General features: G+C 42.8%; 2 protein-coding genes across 3 annotated transcripts; both read left to right on the top strand.

Moving 5' to 3' along the window:
* The first annotated feature begins 468 nt into the window (after positions 1-468).
* On the top strand, positions 469-2,297 carry ub2r1 (Ubiquitin-conjugating enzyme E2-32 kDa complementing). Its single transcript, NM_001165129.1, is given in 2 exon segments — positions 469-738; positions 1,117-2,297. Coding segments are annotated over 2 exon segments (297 nt in total). The 5' UTR covers positions 469-552; the 3' UTR covers positions 1,228-2,297.
* An 8,344-nt stretch (positions 2,298-10,641) lies between these two features.
* On the top strand, positions 10,642-20,975 carry sirt6 (sirtuin 6). 2 transcript variants are annotated; one of them, XM_021588945.2, is made up of 8 exons: positions 10,642-10,884; positions 11,338-11,465; positions 12,586-12,768; positions 13,614-13,673; positions 14,224-14,319; positions 14,473-14,553; positions 17,494-17,617; positions 18,454-20,975. In XM_021588945.2, exons 1-8 carry the CDS (start codon positions 10,819-10,821, stop codon positions 18,865-18,867), a joined length of 1,152 nt encoding a protein of 383 aa, XP_021444620.2. In that variant the 5' UTR covers positions 10,642-10,818; the 3' UTR covers positions 18,868-20,975. The 2 variants fall into 2 exon arrangements, with proteins under 2 accessions (XP_021444620.2, XP_036822549.1); XM_036966654.1 differs by lacking the exons at positions 10,642-10,884; positions 11,338-11,465 and adding an exon at positions 11,908-12,300.
* Positions 20,976-21,406: the final 431 nt, after the last annotated feature.

Genomic DNA, 21,406 nt, shown 5'->3' with positions numbered 1-21,406 from the left:
TTCATTTCCCACACGGCACTGCAATCTTATTGAACGTTTTGAGAGGAGAGGAGACCGCTTTCACTCCTCACATTGCTAGCCAGCAGGGACACAGACGTTCGCAGTTGAAAAATATATTCGGTGAATAATTATTAATGTTGTATAGACTTTGGCTGGTCCAAAACTAATTATTTTAGTATAACTATCAGTAGCAAAGTAACCGCTTTTTAATCAATAGCTAGCGCCTTATGCTAACTACTAGCTATCTCAACGGCAGTCAGCGAGCCTAACTACTGAAATACCAAAACATTTATTTTTAGTATGAGTTTTTCTAAATTCAGCTATTTTATAAAGATAATTAGCCAGATAAAACATTGCGCGGTTTCACAACAAATCCATCCACCTGAAGCAAAATAAAGGTTAGCTAACTAGCATTTGTCCGCATCGCGAAATCGCAACAAAGAAAACGTTTTTTTTTTTTTTTTTTTTGCAGAATCAGGTGGCTAGCTAGGTTGTTACGTGTGTTCGAGTAAACAACGAGGTTAAATAGATTCGCTAGTTTGTTATTTTACCATGGCGCAACATGGTCCTACTCACGTAGCAAGCTCACAGAAAGCATTAATGTTAGAAATGAAGAGCCTTCAAGAGGAGCCAGTCGAGGGCTTCAGAATAACATTGGTGGACGAGGCAGATTTATACAATTGGGAAGTGGCCATTTTTGGACCTCCTAACACTCACTATGAAGGAGGGTATTTCAAGGTAAGTTCGACGCGTAGGTATGTCAGCTTGTTTTGCAAAAATGTTACATACACAAATGCTATTTTCCTAATTTATTTTGTTTGCTAGCTAGCCACCATTACTAATGGACAACTACATTGTTGGCTTCCGTTAATAGTAGGCCCGTGAAAAACGTAACATCGCATCTGCATTCTATTGATGCAGCCTGCAGTGACAAGCAGTACTGTTTAGTGTCAAACTTGTTTCTGGGTCACGCTGTTGTTGCTCTCTAGTTTGGTCTACTCAGCACTGGGTTGCGACATCAGGATTACAATTGAATCCGGTTAGGTAGTTTAGGCCCCAGAGACGCATGTTAGGACATGTTGCTGACATATTTGCTTCTCTCCCTGTGTCCCACAGGCTCGCATCAAATTCCCCATTGACTACCCCTATTCACCACCTGCTTTCCGTTTCCTCACCAAGATGTGGCACCCCAACATCTATGAGGTAAGAAGAGATATACAATTTTAATTAAAATTTTAATACTTTTTAATTCTAGAAAAATACATTGTGTTATCTTTTATTAAACTAGGCAAGTCAGTTAAGAACAAATTCTTATTTACAATGACAGCCAAACCCGGACAACGGCAGCTGTATGGTACTCTCAATCACAGCTGAATGTGATTCAGCTTAGATTCGAACCAGGGACTGCAGTGACGCACGCATCTTGCACTGAGATGCAGTGCCTTAGACCGCTGTGGCAATTAATTACTCCATGTAATTCATTTTGACATTTTGTGGTGTTAATCTACATTTCTCTCCATCTTTTTGTGGCCTAATCCTAGTCACACCTGCAATTTGTGAACATGAACCTGTCTGTGTATTAATTTTAGCCTCTTCCCTGTGTTAGAATGGGGACGTGTGTATATCCATTCTGCACCCTCCAGTTGATGACCCTCAGAGTGGAGAGCTGCCCTCTGAGAGGTGGAACCCTACCCAGAATGTTAGGTACACATCTCAGCATGTTCTCTAACCCCACATCCCCTTCTCTCTGTACCTTTTCCTTCTGCGACCTTCTCCCATTACCAAACAGTTGACAAATTCAGCTAGGTCCCTCCCTGTTTCATTTGGTTTGCTTCACTCTCCCTTCTATCACGCTCCCTTTTCATCCCTTCTTTCTCTGTCCCTTTCCTCTATGCCCCGCTCTCTCCCATTGTGCTGTGTCACTCATACTCAGACATGTGTCATGTGATCTATCTGGCTTCAGTGGAACCTCTCCAAGACTGCACAGAAACCCTGTTACACTTTGTTTATTTTCTGTCTGACCCAGTTACGTGGAATACTATAAGTCATGTTTGTCAGTTCTAATTTAAGAAGTTGTAGGTCTTATTTTTACCAGCAACATTTTAGGTTTATATCAACATCGACAGGCATAAATATCCTAGCCTGTATCCCACAAAGCAGGATCAATGAGTCAACCAGCTTACTTCGATAGGAACTGCTTGGTGCTTCTTTCTGACATCAAACCCTCTGTGTGGCTCCTGTAGGACCATCCTTCTGAGTGTCATCTCTCTGCTGAACGAGCCCAACACCTTCTCCCCGGCCAATGTGGATGCCTCCGTCATGTACCGCAAGTGGAGAGACAGCAAGGGCAAGGACAGAGAGTACGCAGAGATCATTCGGTAGGTACACACACAAAGGACAGAGTGTAGCATGCATACATGCTGCAAGTACAAGGACCGAGAGTACAGCCCACACACACACACTTATTCACCCTCTCTATCTCACTCTCAGGAAGCAGGTGTTGGCCACTAAGGCTGAGGCGGAACGCGACGGGGTGAAGGTCCCCACCACACTGGCCGAATACTGTGTCCGCACTCGCGCCCCACCACCTGACGAGGGCTCTGACCTCTTCTATGACGATTACTATGACGACGAGGATCTGGAGGATGAAGACGACTGCTGCTACGATGAAGATGACTCTGGGACAGAGGAGTCGTGACGCGTCCTAAATGTGAACCTGGATGGCTGACGCATGCGCTCCCTGACTTCTCCTCCCATAGGAGAGACAGTTCTGAAAGGACTACTTCACATATTTTAAACCTCTCACTTTTTCTATCCACAGATGGCAAGTGGTTCTCCTCCTCAGTTTCTTCTCAGAATCCAAGAACACTTAGGCTGGGCCTGATGTGCTCAGTTTTCTACCAGTGGAAAGGCTGCACCTGTTGTTTTCTGAAAGGATTGACTAAAATAAAGCAAAAAATGACATGCTACCTTTTGTCCTTGTTTGACTACCTGTTAAAAAAAAAACAGGTGTCAACATTGCACTGGTGAAAACACTTGGTAAATCAGGCCCATAAGTTAGATCTCTCACTTGTTAAGTTTCCCTTCAACTTGCCGCCTCTAGTTCCCTCACCTATAGACTTCATTGACTGAACAGGTGACTGAAGACTTCTCCATCTGTCATGGTATCTGTGTGACTGACACAGCAGAACTTATTTATCTCCAAGATGAGGTTCTGTGTTCTCGCCACCCTTAAATTTTTGTGCGGGGGAAAATGGACGATACATTTCGCAACATGGGTGTTTCTGCATGTCAGACATCTTGGACACGTTAAATGTTCTCTTAGATGGACCGTTGCTCTTGTCGCCATACTGGTTTGATTGAATTTAGAAAAAAGTGTGATCATGGAAACGCTAATGACTTCTGTCTGGGGGTCCCCAGGTTGAGCTTGAGCTGTGGCCCAAACCCAGTTTGAACATTTTAACAGCGTTTTGCTGGCTTAGAGAACACCACCTCAGATAGTTACGGCTGTCATTTGAAAGTGGAGTGTGTGCTTCTGAAGCGCCCAACGATGCTGCGGCAACCAGTTCTCCTGCATTTGGACAGAATCTCCTCAGAGACCCTTTGCTCATCAAGGTTATCCTCTGCGAAGCAGGATGGAGCCAGATGTCTCAACCAGTGGAGCCCAACTGTATGGAGAGAAAAAGTTAGCTGTATGGGTTTAGCAGCTTCATAATTAGCTACGTTTGCCGTTTTTATTCTCCTTTCATTGAGAATTATGCCTGTAGTCTTTTAGAGAATGCTTTCAAATGTCCTGGGGTTGATGTTGGTGGGTTTCTGTAGGAAGATTGTATCTCTTCAATATGTTGTATCAGTCAGCAAGCAGTGGGAATTGGGAATGAAAATGGCAGCCACTTTTGTTTTTTGCTTATTTATTTTGTGTGTGCTGCTGGGGGTGCTATCATGAATCTCCAAACAGGTGTGTGTGTGTGTGTCAGCAATATTGGATGTTGCATTTTATTCTAATTTGGCTTAATTTAACTTTCTGAGGATATTTAAGAATGAGGAAAAATTATATTTTAAGATGGTAACGTGATTTAGTTTATCCTACCTGGTGGGCTTCAGATATGGTTTACAGTAACATGTACACTTACTGATATGCACATGTGGCTATATGGATGATCACCTTTTCATTTTATTTACATGTATTTTATTTTTTGCCTATTTAAAACTGAACAAATAAAGATCATTATCGGAAAACAAATGGTATTTTCTTCCTCCTACACCCAATTGAAATGTGCAGTATACATCACAATTGTTTTTACAACAATGCAAAAGTTGATTGTAGTCTAACAATGGTGTGTGTGTGCTGTTGATAGTACATCAACCATTAGACAGCCTACAAAAGTAATTGTCAAACTCAAAAGTTCCAGAAAGGGTTGAAAATGGCAGCCATATTGGTCAGCGAGAAAATAAAAGGTGATATCAGAAATTATGTAAAGATTTGTCAACCAAAAATATTCTCACGTACTGAACAAAAATATAAATCCAACTTGCAACAATTTAAAAGATTTTGTTACAGTTCAAATAAGGAAATCAGTCAATTGAAATAAATTAGGCCCTAATCTATGGATTTCACAACTGGGCAGGGGCGTAGCCAATTAGAATTTTTTTTTTCCCCACAAAAGGGCTTTATTACAGAAATACTCCTAAACAATATTTTGCTCCGTATGGAACATTTCTGGGGTCTTTTATTTCATCTCAAGAAACACGGGACCGGCACTTAACATGTTGCTTTTATATTTTTTTTCACGTCAGCACAGGACCTCCACATTCGACTTGTTCACCTGCCAGATCACCCATGTTTGCACAACTGAAGAATTTCTGCACAAACTCAGAAACCGTTGCAGGGAAGCTCATCTGCGTGCTCGTCGTCCTCACCAGAGTTTTGACCTGACTGCAGTTTGGAGTCGTAATTGACTTCAGTGGGCAAATGCTCACCTTCGATGGCCACTGGCACACTGGACAAGTGTTCTCTTCACGGATGAATTCTGGTTTCAACTGTACCGGGCAGATGGCGTTGTGTGGGCGAGCAGTTTACTGATGTCAATGTTGTGAACAGAGTGCCCCATGGTGGCGGTGGGGTTATGGTATTGGCAGGCATAAGCTACGGACATCAAACACAATTGCATTTTATCGATCGCAATTTGAATACACAGAGATACCCTGACGAGATCCTGAGGCCCATTGTCGTGCCATTCATCTGCCGCCATCACATCATGTTTCAGCATGATAATGCACGGCCCCATATCGCAAGGATTTGTACACAATTCATAGAAGCTGAAAATGTCCCAGTTCTTCCAAATCAAACTTTATTTGTGACATGCGCCGAATACACTATGGGAGTCTGCTTGAAACATGTAGGTATTTCAGGGAGAAGTTGAAAATGTCAGTGAAGACACTTGCCAGTTGCTTTGAGTACATGTCCTGGTAATCCATCTGACCCCGCGGCTTTGTGAATATTGACCTGTTTAAAGGTCTTGCTCACATCAGCTACTGAGAGCATTATCGCAGTCATCCAGAACAGCTGGTGCTCTCATGCATGCTTCAGTGTTGCTTGCCTCGAAGTGAGCATAAAAGGCATGTAACTTGTCTGGTAGGTTTGTGTCATTGGGCAGCTCACGGCTGCTTGGGATATGTACGTACGGTCACTGTGGGGACGATGTCATCAATGCACTTATTGATGAAGCCGATGACTGAGGTGGTATACTCCTCAATGCCATTTGATGAATCCCGGAACATATTCCAGTCTATGCCAGCAAAACAGTCCTGTAGCGTAGCATCCGCGTCATCTGACCACTTCCGCATTGAGCGAGTCACTGGTACTTTCTGCTTTAGTTTTTGCTTGTAAGCAGGAATCAGGAAGATATAATTATGGTCAGATTTGCCAAATGAAGGGCGAGGGAGAGCTTTGTAAGCATCTCTGTGTGTGGGGTTAAGGTGGTCTAGACATTTTTTCCCTCTGGTTACACATGTTAGTAGAAATGAGGTCAAACGGATTTAAGTTTGCCTGCATTAAAGTCTCCGGCCACTAGGAGCGCCACTTCTGGATGAGAATTTTCTTGTTTGCTTATAGCCTTATACAGCTGGTTGAGTGCTGTCTTAGTGCCAGCATTGGTTTGTGGTGGTAAATAGATGGCTACGAATAATATAGATGAACTCTCTTGGTAGATAGTGTGGTCTACAGCTTATCATAAGATACTCTACCTCAGGCGAGCAATACCTCGCCCCTAGTCTTTCCAGATGAAGCTTCTCTGTCCTGCCTGTGCATGGAAAATCCCGCCAGCTCTACATTATCTGTGTCGTCGTTCAGCCACGACTCGGTGAAACATAAGATAATACAGTTTTTAATGTCGCGTTGGTTATATAATCTTGATCGTAGGTCATCCATTTTATTTTCCAATGATTGCATGTTGGCCAATAGAACGGATGGCAGTGGGTGTTTACTCACTCGACTACGAATTCTCAGAAGACAACCCGACCTCCGCTCACTTTTCCATGGCCTGCATACTCACCAGACATGTGACCCATTGAGCACGTTTGGGATGCTCTGGATCGACATGTAAGTCAGCGTGTTCCAGTTCCCGCTAATATCCAACAACTTCGCAAAGCCGTTGAAGAGGAGTGGGACAACATTCCACAGGCCACAATCAATGGCCTGATCAACTCTATACGAAGGAGATGTGTCGCGCTGCATGAGGCAAATGGTTGTTACACTCTAGATACTGACTGGTTTTCTGATCCACCCCCTGCCTTTTTTTGTAAAGGTATCTGTGACCAATAGATCAATATCTGTATTCCAATTCGTGAAATCCATAGATTAGGGCCAAATCAATTTATTTCAATTTACTGATTTCCTTATATGATCTGTAACTCAGTAAAATCTTTGAAATGGTTGCATGTTTCATTTGCATTTTTCTTCCGTGTAAATATTTTATCACATCACTGACAAAACATGGTTGACCAACTCCCTGACCAAAATGGCTGACCTTTATACCATCATAAGTTTATATACTAAAGCCAAAGTAAGGGAAATATGAACTGTGAAAGTAGAAACTACAGCCAAAGATTTTTATAACTAACCCAAGATAGACCACAGCCTCTTGTTTTCAATGGGCACAAATTAATTATAGTGTGCAGAACAAGCAAGGAGGTGGGCAGAGCCAAGTGTAGCATGTATTGCATATTTCCGTTAAGCGAACTACTCTGTGAAGTGCGCCTGTGCAATAACTCAATTCGCCCTTGCACTCCAATATAATGCAATTTTAGTCCATAACCTAGTCCACTCTGTAACAGATTGCAGTTTTGGAAACAGAAAACTGTTTCATCGATGAGAAAATGAGTTATCTATCATCTATATCATGCTGAAACAATCCACCCTTAGGATTATTCAGCATGTCTACAACCATTTAAACAGTAACATCTGTTACCCCCAATAACTATTTTTCCGTATCCACAATAACCTTCAACCTGGCATTTCTGCTTTCCACAACCCAAGTCGTGTAAATAACCTTACCAATGAAAGCTATGAAATTAACTTTATTCACTAATAAAGTGTCCTTTGACACAGCACATACATGAGCGTAACATTTCTGGTCTTGAAACCATGCCAAGACCAGAAGAAGCAACAGCCCCGAAATTAGGTCTCAGTGCAGGAGCAGCCATGGAAGCTCTATCATTCCGCACTGTAGTTCCACCAATCTGTCTTAAAGCCTCTGCATATGATACATCATGAATGATTCTATAACTCTGAGCCTCTCTCTGCACCTTCCATCCACCAAATGCTGCAGTATGTTCTCCCCCACAATTACAACACTTGACCTTCACATTGCTCCCGCATTCACCGTAATCACGTTCCCCTCCACACTTGGCACATCTTTTCTTTACACTGAATATCTTGACTTTTTCCACATTTTTTTACATTTTTCCCCTCATCAAACTGCACACAATACCCCATAATGACAAAGCAAAAACAGTTTTTTAATTTCTTTTTGCAAATGTATTAAAAATATCAAATGGAAATATCACATTTACATAAGTATTCAGACCCTTTACTCTGTACTTTGCTGGAGGACCTTTGGCAGCGATTACAGCCTTATTGGGTATGACGCTACAAGCTTGGCACACCTGTATTTGGGGAGTTTCTCCCAATCTTCTCTGCAGATCCTCTCAAGCTCTGCCAGGTTGAATGGGGAGCATTACTGCATAGCTATTTTCAGGTCTCTCCAGAGATGTTCGATTGGGTTCAAGTCTGGGCTCTGGCTGGGCCACTCAAGGACGTTCAGGGACTTGTCCCGAAGCCACTCCTGCGTTGTCTTGGCTGTGTGCTTAGGGTCGTTGTTCTGTTGGACGGTGAACTGTTTCCCCAGTCTGTGGTCCAGAAAGCTCTAGAGCAGGTTTTCATCAAGGATCTCTCTGTACTTTGCTCCGTTCATCTCTCCCTTGATCCTGACTAGCCCCCCAGTCCCTGCTGCTGAAAAACATCCCCACAGCATGATGCTGCCACCACCATGCTTCAAGGTAGGGATGGTGCCAGGTTTCCTCCAGACGTGACGCTTGGCATTCAGGCCAAAGAGTTCAATCTTGTTTTCACCAGACCAGAGAATCTTGTTTCTCATCCTCTGAGAGTCCTTTAGGTGTCTTTTGGCAAACTCCAAGCGGGCTGTCATGTGCTTTTTACTGAGGAGTGGCTTCCGTCTGGCCACTCTACCATAAAGGCCTGATTGGTGGAGTGCTGCAGAGATGGTTGTCCTTCTGAAAGGTTCTCCCATTTCCACAGAAGAATTCTGGAGCTCTGTTAGAGTGACCATTGGGTTCTTGGTCACCTCCCTGACCCGAATGCTCAATTTGGCCAGGCGGACAGCTCTAGGAAGTCTTGGTGGTTCCAAACTTCTTCCATTTAAGAATGATGGAGGCCGCTGTGTTCTTGGGGACTTTCAATGCTGCAGACATTTTTGGTACCCTTCCCCAGATCTGTGCCTCGACAAAATCCTGTCTCATAGCTCTACGGACAATTCCTTCAACCTCATAGCTTGGTCTTGTGGGACCTTATATAGACAGGTGTGTGCCTTTCCAAATCATGTCCAATCAATTCAATTTACTACAGGTCGACTTCAATCAAATTGTAGAAACATCTCAAGGATGATCAATAGAAACAGGATGCACCTTTGCTCAATTTTGAGTCACATAGCAAAGGGTCTGAATACTTATGTAATAAGGTAATACATTTGCAAAAATATCTAAAAAACAGTTTTCACTTTGTCAATATGGGGTATTGTGTGTAGATTGATTAAGATTTTAGAATAAGGCTGTAATGTAACAAAATGTAGAAAAAGTCAAGGGGTCTGAATACTTTCCTAATGCACTGTACATGTCCCATTGTTTCAAATCAAAATTAAATCAAAGTTTATTTGTCACGTGCGCCCAATACAACAGGTGTAAACCTTACAGTGAAATGCTTACTTACAGGCTCTAACCAATGGTGCCAAAAAAAAAGGTGTGTGTGTGTAGGTAAGTAAAGAAATAAAACAACAGTAGAAAGACGTTTGAAAAAAGAGTAGCAAGGCTATATACAGACACCTGTTAGTCAGGCATATTGAGGTAGTATGTACATGTAGGTTTGGCATTTAAAACACTGCAATGGAGATGGGACAAATTCTCTGACATTGAAACTAAGGAACTTTTCCAGGCAAAACCTTCTCAAACCTCAGCAGCACTGATAATCTTTCATTTCTTTGACCCTCTTTCCTACTGATCAACTTTTGGCCTCAATCACTCTGCCTCCCGACACATTTCCTTTAATATCATATATGGACATAGATATTGGGACCCCAGTGATGACTCCCTTCAACCTAGCATAAGCACCAGGGACATGGCTTTTATTCTTCTTCCCATTACGCTTTTCCATTTGCAGAATCTTCCCTTGCTGATCCTAGCTACCTCAAAATATTAACAATCTACCATTTCCAATGAACCGGGCTAATTTGACTTCACATATCTCTTTCTCAACAGCATTGGTTAGTCAGATCGGGTGTAAATGAGGCCCTGTGCTCTCGTCAAACACCATCACCTCTTTCCACTCCAACACATTATTACTATTGCTTCCTACCTTGGCCCTCTTTATGGTGTCTTTACTAGATGCTACACTGCTTTCAGTATCATGATCTCTCTTCTTCATATGTCTTTCCACTACAGACCATTCCAGTCCTTGACCCTCATCCTCTCGCTCCATATAATCAGAACTGACACCCATATTGTTAGCATTCCAGCACAACTGGAACCTTTTCTCCATTTCGTTCCTTACTACTCGCCACCATTTCGGCTGTCAGACTTCCAAACTTCTCACACACCAACAACTCATTCACTAAGTCGGATGTCCCACTCGTTAATTTTGCTTGAACTCGGTAGCTGAAGTCCTACTCGTTTCAAAATTGCCCGCCTGGAAGTACCGGAAATACTCGAAGAATGCCTACCGTGCAGCCACTTGGCTTCCTCTCATCACCATATTTGGTAGTGAGTGGAAACGCCAACCGGATGCTTCACATTTATACATCCGGTGAATTTTCTGTCTCATTGTTCTATCTGCAATACAGCCAAGCCAAATAACTCATCAGTCATTTTAAGTAGAATCGTCCCTTATAGATGACGTCACCAAGCGGGGTCTCAACAACGAGCAAGTGGGCTGGTTTTCAGAAAGAAACAAAAGCTCATTGCGTTTAACGAGAATATTTACGAGAGCATTGAGGTATATTTCTGAGTTTTTGTTGAGGAGCTGCAGTAATGTCTGTAAACTACGCCGCTGGACTGTCTACATATGCGGACAAAGGTGTTTGCGGGCTCCCCGAGGTAAACACACAGGCAGGTGTTAGCTAGCTAGCTAAGTTACTAGTAGCTACAAAGCTTTTCGAGGATTCCCTCTAGTCTAGCCAGAAGTTTACCTACTACCGCAGCACAATATCCAATACTGCCAATATACAGGTAGTTCAAAACTAGCTAGCTAATACTATTATATCTCTGTTACACACTAAAGCTAACATGAACGCCAGTGTAGTGTTTTCCCTACCATTACGTTGTTGTTGCTGGTGCCCTAGTCCTTTTGGCACGTTTTGCCGTGTTCTCCACACACTGCACCGGGCACCCCACTGAAATAGATGAGTCAAACCTGCCCTACACCAACACTACCCTCTACACTCTCTCCCTTCTTTCTTACTCTTCCCACCCCATCCTCTCATCTTCATCCCCCCTTCACTTTCCCCTCATCTCTGCCCCCGTTATCTCCCCATCCATACTCTCTCCCAGTCGTTTGACAGTAAAGAAGAGTTAAAGGGGAAGGTGGAGGCTCTGGCCCAGCTGATTAGGGAGTCCCAGTACCTGGTGGTCCACTCTGGGGCAGGCATCAGCACCTCTTCAGGCATACCTGACTTCAGGTAAGCCCATTACCATGTACCGCTCAACCACTCAGAGCGCATCGCCATAGGCTAAAGAAGCACACTCTCCTCCACCTCTCCTTGGTTGTAAAAAGCTTGGTTCATGGCTATGCTGAACTGACACAGAGGATTTGGCCAGTTTAGAAATGTATTATTAGTAAAGGCTTGTCATGTTCAATGAACCTACTTGAATTGGATCAGTGTCTTTTTCTCGCTCAAGAAATTGAATAATGAATTATGCATTTTAAACGATTCAAGTAAGAATATTGGAAATGTGAGTCAACGCCATCCTCTTATTTGGCTGCAGTACTGTGGTATCAGCAGAGGGGGGCAGTATAGGCTAGCTCTTACCAGAGCAATGATTGTACCGTAGTGTTGGCTGGATCTCTGTGATGTTGACTTTCACACCAACTTTCCAACGTTTTATTTTATATTACTTGTCATTACAATGTAATTCTTATTCTCTCGGTCTCTGCTTGTGTCTTCACGGGTTTTCCCTTTTCTCCATTGCTGCTGTGCGGAAAAGGACTAGAGGACTTTACATTCATATTTAATTAATCAGCCTTCTGTCATGCTGGTTTGTCTGCCTGCCTGTCTATTTGTCCTTGAATTTAATTAATGGTCCATTACTGAAAAACCTAGGCATAAAAAGGACACGTTCCCCCCTAAAGCCAGTTTGCAGACTTTCATTGCACTTCATGTCCAGCGGCCCTTTTCTCTAAAAGATAAGTACATAATACCTGGCTGACGTACTCCTCTAGCCTAATGACTGTTTTACCAAATGGCTGAGTAGCTTTGATCTGGTCTGAGCAGACGATAAGTCACACAGTGAGAGGTGAGAGAGCGGGGGCTGTGTCAGTTAAAAGAGAATGGGAGAGAGGGGAATGCTATGGCCTTCATTCTGTATTCTCAGTATGTCTCGCTCTTCCTCTTGCATAGAAATGCATCTCTTGCCTTTTGAAGCCCTGCAGCTACCACAACAGATGCCACACCTTACTACAGAGATGTGGAGAGATTGCTTGACAGTCTGTCTTGTATGTTGCCCTGTCATAACCTTAGATGTGAGTGTGCGTGCGTTTGTACACACCTCTCACACTTCTATGTTGTCTCCCTCTCTCAGGGGTCCCAAAGGAGTGTGGACAATGGAGGAGAGGGGCGAGTCTCCCCACTTTGACACCACATTCGAGGAAGCTCGGCCCAGCCTCACTCACATGGCCCTGCTGGGGCTGCAGAGAGCCAGCTACCTCAAATACCTCATCAGCCAGAATGTGGACGGCATCCACGTCCGCTCCGGCTTCCCCAGGTAACACTCCTTTGCAGAATAGACTCTGTATCTCAATGGGTTTTTCATGGTTAAATAAAATATGAAACCTGCTATACTATCCCAATGAAACACTACAATCATTCTCTGACCAGGACCCGTATTTATCAAGTGTCTCAGAGAATAAATGCAGATCTAGGATCAGTTTTGTCTTTTATATCATAAATAATAAGATTCTATGGACAGGAGGGACCTGATTCTAGATCATGACTCCTATTCTAAAGACTCTTTGAATAAGCCCTGGTCTCTCTTGTGAATAGGATTTCATAGAATTGGAACGGCTACAGCTAGAGAGTGAAATCAATATGATTCAATACATTAGCAGGAGAATACCATTATTCCAATCTATATGGTATTCAGTTGGGAAGGAAATGCAAAACTAAAGTACTCTGTTCAAATCAAAGTTTATTTGTCATGTGTGCCGAATACAGCAGGTAGACCTTAGAGTGAAATGCTTACTTACAGGCCCTAACCAACATTGCAATTTGTAAGTAAAAAATAGGTATTAGGTGAACAATAGATAAGTAAAGAAATAAAAACAACAGTGAAAATAACAGTAGCGAGGCTGTAACAGTAGCGAGGCTATGTACAGGCGGGCTAATTGATGCAATACGTACATGTAGGTACAGTTAAAGTCACTATGTATAGATGATAAACAGAGTAGCAGGAGCGTAAAAGAGGGGTTGCGGGTGGGGGTGGCGGGACACAATACAGATAGTCCGGGGAGCCAATGTGCGTTGCTTCAACACTCAGTTACATTCATATAAATTGTTTGTCACTACATACTTATGTGAAATAAGCAGTCTCTCTTTCTCTCTCTGATTCAGAAATCTGCTCTCTGAGTTGCATGGGAACATGTTCGTGGAGGAGTGTGGGAAGTGTGGCAAGTACGTCTGTTCAAACCACTCTTAGTGAAAGATGTCACACACGACGAATTCAAAAGAATAGAAATGTTATGCGCTTCACATTGGAATGAAAGCATAGCGAAACACAGTTCAGCCCATCTTGAACAAAAATGGTTATTTTGTGTGCCCTCAACTGGTTAATTCATACTGAACCCACTCTCTTTGTCACACATACACACGTCACATAAAAGCCAGATTGATTAACCCTGCACTGAGGCTGGCTTGTAAGCAGGGGAAATCCATTCCAGCAACATACTAATAGGAATCACTTATCTAGCCTTCAGCCACCATCTGTACTGCCCTACACGGGCATGACAACAGCAAAGTATTTACATCAGCCACCTCACACGCTCTTTAAACTCTTTGAAATGTGTTTGTTCGCTGATCTGTGTTGATAACCGTCACATGTAAAGTGGCACTGTCCATCAGAGTTCTAATACATGAATTATATGGCACTGCCTCACCGAAGGTTCTTCACCAGTAAGTCAATGTGAAAGGCATCACAGGTTCTGATGGATGTGTGGTTTTTCAGGCAGTATGTGCGGGAAAAGGTGATTGGTGTGATGGGGCTGAAACCCACTGGAAAATACTGTGAGGAGGTCCGGGGAAGAGGACTCAGGTCCTGCAGGTAACACACGCACACACTGGGAATTACTCATCCAGCTTCACCGTCTTGGTATTTCAGGGAAATACACTAATAAGATATCAGATCATCACGCTGTATCAGTACATAGCCAGGTGTCTGCTAAGAAATTACCCTAAAGTGTGTGTGTTCACACAGGGGGAAGCTCATCAGTACCATACTGGACTGGGAGGAAGCTCTGCCTGAAAAAGACCTCAACAGAGCCGAAGAAGCTAGCAGGTAAGAGAAAAAGATAGAGAACAAAAGCAGAGCACCTCCTTAAATAAGTAAGTGTATTTGTGTTGGCCCTGTAGGTCAGAATGTTAGGTAACCCTGTTAACCCTGTTATATGACGGCACAGTCTTGTGTATGCCTCTATCTATTGATGTGCAAACCACCGCTCCATTTCTGGGTCAACTAATTCCCAACGTAATCCCCTTTAATGGATGACCTTTCTCCTCTTCATTAAATCTACAATTATGCGCGCACACACACATTGCACTTACATAATTAGACAGAAGTGATTTAGATTAGAACAATTGTCTGTCACAGATCCTTGTTGGCCCTGACCTAGCTTTTGAGGAAGGCTAAGTAGCAAATAGGCAGAGGGTAGCATAATTTGTCCGATTTTCTGTAATAATGATATGGGAATAATAATGAATTTTATTTTGGAAAGTGGTGTCTTGCATCGAACAACAACATTTTTAGTCACCTCCTTGTCTGAAGGACAAGTGGATAAACAGGTTAATGTCAAGCCCTGCATGTTTTTTGTCAAAAGTCTCGTGAAATTAAGGCCTACAACACACATTGGCTGCTACTGTAGACTGATGGGTTCTGACTTCTAAAATATTGTTAGACATCAGGTATCCTATGGAAAGGAGAAGGCCAACAGTCTGGTTGTTACATCAGAAGTGAATGGTTATCTGTAGGAGGAATGCATATGGTGGAGTCAAGTAAGGTTGGATTTGAGCCAGGGGCTTGGAATGTACTGAGTAAAGGAAATCACATGGTTGCGGTCACTGATAAGGGTGGAGAGCTGTGGATTTGTGAAGAATGGGGGCCGAGGTTAGGTCACCGTAAGGGAGAAGGAACAGTTTATTACCCACATCACTTAACTTCCTGTCTAGCAATAAAGCTGTAATGTTTAGAGGGAAGGATGAGACTAGAGTATAGAGTATATAATATATATACTTGTGCTGGTGGGACCATGTCTTTGTCTGTTCAGCTGTCTGACCCATTGGGTGAATCAACTTGGTTTGAGCTTTGATAATCATCCGTGAGTTTTTACTTGGTTCATTTAGAACCTAACAAGGCTGAATGATAGAACAGCTATTTCCGTGTTAAAATGTTATGGGATGCATTTTCTCCGTTGTTTTTGAAGGTAGGTCACTCTGGTAGGCCTACATTATGATCAAATAGCCACAGTAGCCTACTTGGCCACTGTTGAAACTGTAACTTAAAGCGGGTACAGTGTCCACAGTGAACGTGCGCAGGAAGTTACACAGAATCTTCACAACATTCGAGTTTGCAGTCAGCAGACCTGAAATTTGCTCAGTGCCGACATCTTTTTGTGGGAACAGTGCCTGGGTCTGAACACCTCCTCCCTCTGCAAATGGATAATGGACTGGTGGTGAGGGTAGGCACCCCCACAGGGGTGTGTTCTTAGTCCCTTTGTGTGTTTTTGTTCTGCCTTGTGTTATTTTTAGTATTACTGCATTATTGATACTGCGTTGTTGGGTTTAGAGCTTGCACAAACAGTAGTTCACTTTTCTTGTACATGTGACATTAAAACAACTTAACACAGTGTTCAGTGCATTCAGAAAGTATTCAGGCCCCTTGACTTTTTCCACATTTTGTAACATTAAAGCCTTGTTCTAAAATTGATTAAATAAAACATTTTCCTCATCAATCTACACACAATACCCCATAATGACAAAGCGAAAACAGGTTTTAGACATTTTTGCAAATTGATGAAAAACAGAAATGCCTTATTTAGATGTGTATTTGGGCTCTTTGCTATGAGGCTTAATTGATATCAGGTGCATCCTGTTTCCATTGATCATCCTTGAGCTGTTTCTACAACGTGATTGGAGTCCACCTGTGGTAAATTCAATTGATTGGACATGATTTGGAAAGGCACACACCTGTCTAGATAAAGTCCTACAGTCGACAGTGCATGTCAGAGCAACAACCAAGCAATGAGGTTGAAGGAATTGTCCGTAGAGCTCCGAGACAGGATTGTGTCGAGGCACAGATCTGGAGAAAGGTACCAAAAAATGGCTGCAGCATTGAAGGTCCCTAAGAACACAGTGGCCTCCATCATTCTTAAATGGAAGAAGTTTGGAACCACGAAGACGCTTCCTAATGCTGGCCACCCGGCCAAACAAAGCAATCGGGGGAGAAGAGCCTTGGTCTGGGAGGTGACCAAGAACCTGATGGTCACTGACAGAGCTCCAGATTTCCTCTGTGGAGATGCGAGAACCTTTCAGAAGGACCACCGTCTCTGCAGCACTCCACCAATCAGGTATTTTATGGTAGAGTGGCCCGATGGAAGCCACTCCTCAGTAAAAAGGCACATGACAGCCAGCATGGAGTTTTCCAAAAGGCACCTAAAGGACTCTCAGACCATGAGAAACAAGATTCTCTGGTCTGACGAAACCAAGATTGAACTATTTGGCCTGAAAGTCTCAATGTCCCTGAGTGACCCAATCAGTGCCTGGACTTGAACCTGATCGAACATCTCTGGAGAGACCTGAAAATACCTGACCGAACTTGAGAGGATCTAAAGAGAAGAATAGAAAAATTCCCCAAATACAGGTGTGCCAAAGAGGACTTGAGGCTGTAATGGCTGCCAAAGATACTAAAACAAAGTACTGAGTAAAGGGTCTGAATACTTATGTAAATGTGATATTTCAGTTTATTTGTATTTATAAATTTACAACAACAATTTAACCAGTTTTTGCTTTGTCATTATGGGGTTTGTGTGTAGACTGAGGAAGAAAAAGCTGTTTTAATTAATTAATTTTAGAATAAGGATGTAACGTTACAAAATGTGGAAAAAGTCAAGGGGTCTGAATAATTTCCGAATGCACTGTATATAGCAGGTTCTATGGTGGTGGACCTGGTTGTTTGTAGGAAATGATTATGGGTAATGTAGTTTTGTGGTGTTTCTCTGTCTAGACGGGCCGACCTGGCGCTGACCCTGGGTACCTCTCTGCAGATCAAGCCCAGCGGAGACCTGCCCCTCTTCACCAAACGCAAGGGGGGCAAGGTGGTCATCGTCAACCTTCAGCCCACCAAACATGTGAGTCTCGCAAACCACACGCACACACATACAAACTCCAACTTAAAAAACACATGAGTAACGCACACACTCACTCACATATACAAGCATTTAGCTACACCTGCAATAACATCTGCTAAACATGTATGTGACAAATAAAACTATTTGATACACACACACAACAATCTGTGCACCACTAAACGGACACGCACACAAACCTCAACTTACGTGTAATTAACTCAATCACGCTGTATCCTATTAAACATGAGCTGCGAACATAAACACAATATCGGCTGATTTCCACAAATGATTGTTTGCGCAGTTCAAATCAACTAGCTCTCGGATGTTTACAGCCTGTTATCTTCAGAAGTTTCCTATTGTCACATAGAACCGTGTAATTCTAAGGTCTGGTGTTCCACAGAAGGTTCGAGCTAAAAATAGAAACCCAGCTGCATGAATAATTCAGCCAATGTGTTCAGTGAGATCATACTTGATTAATGACTCAACGCATTCTTTCAGCTAATCCTACTGCAGGACCTGTAGAAAGTTTAGAGGCAATTCAATGATGGCCTATGTTCTGTAAGGAATACAAAGGCATAAGTAAGATGCAGTAGCGTCTTGATGTGTAGTCCTGCACTTGTCTGGGTGGTTTCGCCCTTAAAGGTGGACAAGTAACATTTTTGCAGCTGACGGTTCTCATTGGAGGGCCGGCCGTTTTTTGGATCAGGTTACATCACATGGTAAGTATATACTCCTATCCTGGCCCTTCTGTCGTTTGTGTTTTGCAAACACTGACGTGGTAGGTACTAGGTTGTTACTGGTGACGTCTCAAGCTCATGTTCCTTTCTGTCTGGCAGGACAAACACGCGCACCTGCGTATCAACGGTTATGTGGACGAGGTCATGAGCCAGCTGATGGAGCTGCTGGGATTGGACATTCCAAAGTGGGACGGGCCCACCGTCTGCGAGAGCTCCACCCCTGACCAGAAACCACTTCCTGCCATCGCTACAAAGAAGGAGGTAAAGAAGGGTGTGAAGAAAGAGGCTAAAAGGGAGGGTAGGAAAAGACTAGGAGAACCAAAGAAGGAAGAGGAGGATGAAGAGAAGATTGCAGTAAAGAAAGAGAGGGCAGAACAAACAACAGAAGAGCATAAGAAAGACCTGCAGGCCTGTACTGACTCTAGCCCTATCCCAGTCCGAACACAGAACCAGGACCTGTCCAGAGGTGGAGACCAGAACGAGGGGTCCAACTCCCCAACCCTCTCCCTCTGACAGTTCAGACAGCCCCCAAGAGCCCAACAGAGTGAAGAATAAGCCAGTAGTGTCTTAGTATTGTCCCTTAATCAGTTCTTATACACACTGACCTAGAACAATGCTGCCCGGGACCAATGCAGAAAGGTCTGTAAGTCAGAATGTACAGTACCAGTCCAACGTTTGGACACACCTACTCATTCAAGGGTTTTTCTTTATTTTTGCTATTTTCTACATTGTAGAATAGTGAATACATCTATGAAATAACACATATGGAGTCATGTAGTAACCAAAAATCAAAATATTTTATATTTCTGTTTCTTCAAAGTAGCCACCCTTTGCCGTGACAATTTTGCACACTCTTGGCATTCTCTTAACCAGCTTGGAATGATTCTCCAATAGTCTTGAAGTTGGGTGATTGAGGAGGCCAGGCCATCTAATGCAGCACTCCATCACTCTCTTTCTTGGTCAAATAGCCCTTACACAGCCTGGAGGTGTGTTGGGTCATTGTCCTGTTGAAAAACAAGTGAAAGTCCCACTAAGTACAAAAATATCACATTTTGACTCATCAGACCAAAGGACAGATTTCCACTGGTCTAATGTCCATTGCTTGTGTTTCTTAGCCCAAGCAAGTCTCTTCTTATTGGTGTCCTTTAGTAGTGGTTTCTTTGCAGCAATTTGACCATGAGTGCCTGATTCACGGAGTCTCCTCTGAACAGTTGACGTTGAGAGGTGTCTGTTACTAGAACTCTGTGAAGCATTTATTTGGGCTGCAATTTGTGAGGCTGGTAACTCTAATGAACTTATCCTCTACAGCAGAGGTAACTTCCTCATGAGAGACAGTTTCATCATAGTGCTTGGTGGTTTTTGCGACTGCATTTGAAGAAACTTTCAAAGTTCGACATTTTCCGGTTTGACTGATCTTTATGTCTTAAAGTAATTATGTACTCTCGTTTCTCTTTGCTTATTTGAGCTGTTCTTGCCATAATATGGACTTAGTCCTATTTGGTGAAAGACATCTTCTGTATTCTAGCCCAACACAACAGATTGGCTCAAACAAATTAAGAAGGAAAGAAATTCAACAAATTCACTTTTAAGAAGGCACACCTGTTAATTGAAATGCATTCCAAGTGACTTCCTCATGAGGCTGGTTGAGAGAATGCCAAGATTGTGCAAAGGTACCAAAAAATGGCTGCAGCATTGAAGGTCCCTGGAAATAAGTTTGTTTATGAATATTTATATTTAGTGTTTTTCAGTTACTACATGATTCCATGTGTGTTATTCCATAGTTTTGATGTCTTCACTATTATTGTACAAGCGTTTGACTGTTACTGTATACCTCTGACAGAACATAGGGAAGGCTTGATTTAAGTAACAGGGAGAACCAGCAGGAGTGCGGCTCTCTAGTGAACATTTCTCAGCAATAAAGATATAAAGAAGGGAAAGAAGATCCTTGAAAATAATAGTAATCTGACCATGAAAGACATGTACACTAGAAGTGCCAGAGCAAGGCCACACAATCGCCCATACTTAATACTTATGCATGCATGACTGTAAGTCGCGTTGGATAAAAAGCCTCTGCTAAATGGTATATAATATTTATTACATTTCAAACACCGCTAAGTGAGGTATGGGTCAAGCACCCGTTTAGAACTCTGTAGTAGAGCACTACGATATGGTGACTTGCAGAGGGGGCTAACGGGTGTAAATTGAAGGCAGGTGGTGTGAAATGGTAAAAAGTAAGTGATTTTGCCATAGAGCTAGCATACATGATCACATCTGTGTTTTGTTAGACACTTTACTGTTTATTTGGAGTACGCACACTTCGTTTAGTGATGGGCATTACACTGGGATTTCTAATGCAGTCTAATTTTGTACAGCCATTCTAGAATTGTTTCGCCTCGCAACTCAGTAACTCCTTCCTGTCATGGGAATACTATGACAGGAAGTTTTTTTTGTTATTGTATACTCTGCTTCTTGTCACTGTCAAGCCATCTGTCCTAGTTGACTTTCTCTTGAACTTTTATTTAGAAAGAATGATGTAGTTTGTTCCAACATTGTTTATTTCTGTACCTTTTTTTTACCGATGTTTTGTAATAAACACTTGATAGACACACACAGCGACAATCTGAGAGACGTGTTTGTGTGAGTGATGTCCTAGTTTTTCTGTATGGTTTGTGCTTGGTCCATTTAGCTCGTGTTCTGCTCGGCAAACCCAGGGCCCTTGTGGTAAATGCATGTACTCCGTTTGTGTGAGGGGACACTGCTTACACCCATCTGACCTGATCATATTCAGGGGAAGTGTCTAGGTTTGTTAGGGACTAGAGACACCAGAGCCCTATACTACGAAGCAGATTTAAAGAGTTGGCGAGGTAACTTTGGTCAACGGAGTTCAACTTGGGATAACCGGTCATATGAAAGTGGCTTACCTTTTAGCGAGGTACATTTCTACGGCAACGAATCCTTCAGAGCTAACCTGCTACGGGGCAGGCTAATTCAAGGCCAAATCCACTTTCCATGAATGAAATGACTGAGCCGCTAGTTGAGTATCAATGAAATC

Source organism: Oncorhynchus mykiss, chromosome 28 (assembly GCF_013265735.2).
Source record: "Oncorhynchus mykiss isolate Arlee chromosome 28, USDA_OmykA_1.1, whole genome shotgun sequence".
Lineage (NCBI taxonomy): Eukaryota > Metazoa > Chordata > Actinopteri > Salmoniformes > Salmonidae > Oncorhynchus > Oncorhynchus mykiss.
This window is presented reverse-complemented; position numbering and strand designations above follow the sequence as displayed.

What these genes read in the sequence shown, in the direction of transcription:
- sirt6 (XM_021588945.2), top strand. Translation starts at nt 10,819, where the DNA reads ATGTCTGTAAACTACGCCGCTGGACTGTCTACATATGCGGACAAAGGT. An exon ending in GTCCGCTCCGGCTTCCCCAG is followed by an intron (nt 12,769 to 13,613) that starts GTAACACTCCTT and finishes TCTCTGATTCAG; the next exon opens with AAATCTGCTCTCTGAGTTGC. An exon ending in GAGTGTGGGAAGTGTGGCAA is followed by an intron (nt 13,674 to 14,223) that starts GTACGTCTGTTC and finishes GTGGTTTTTCAG; the next exon opens with GCAGTATGTGCGGGAAAAGG.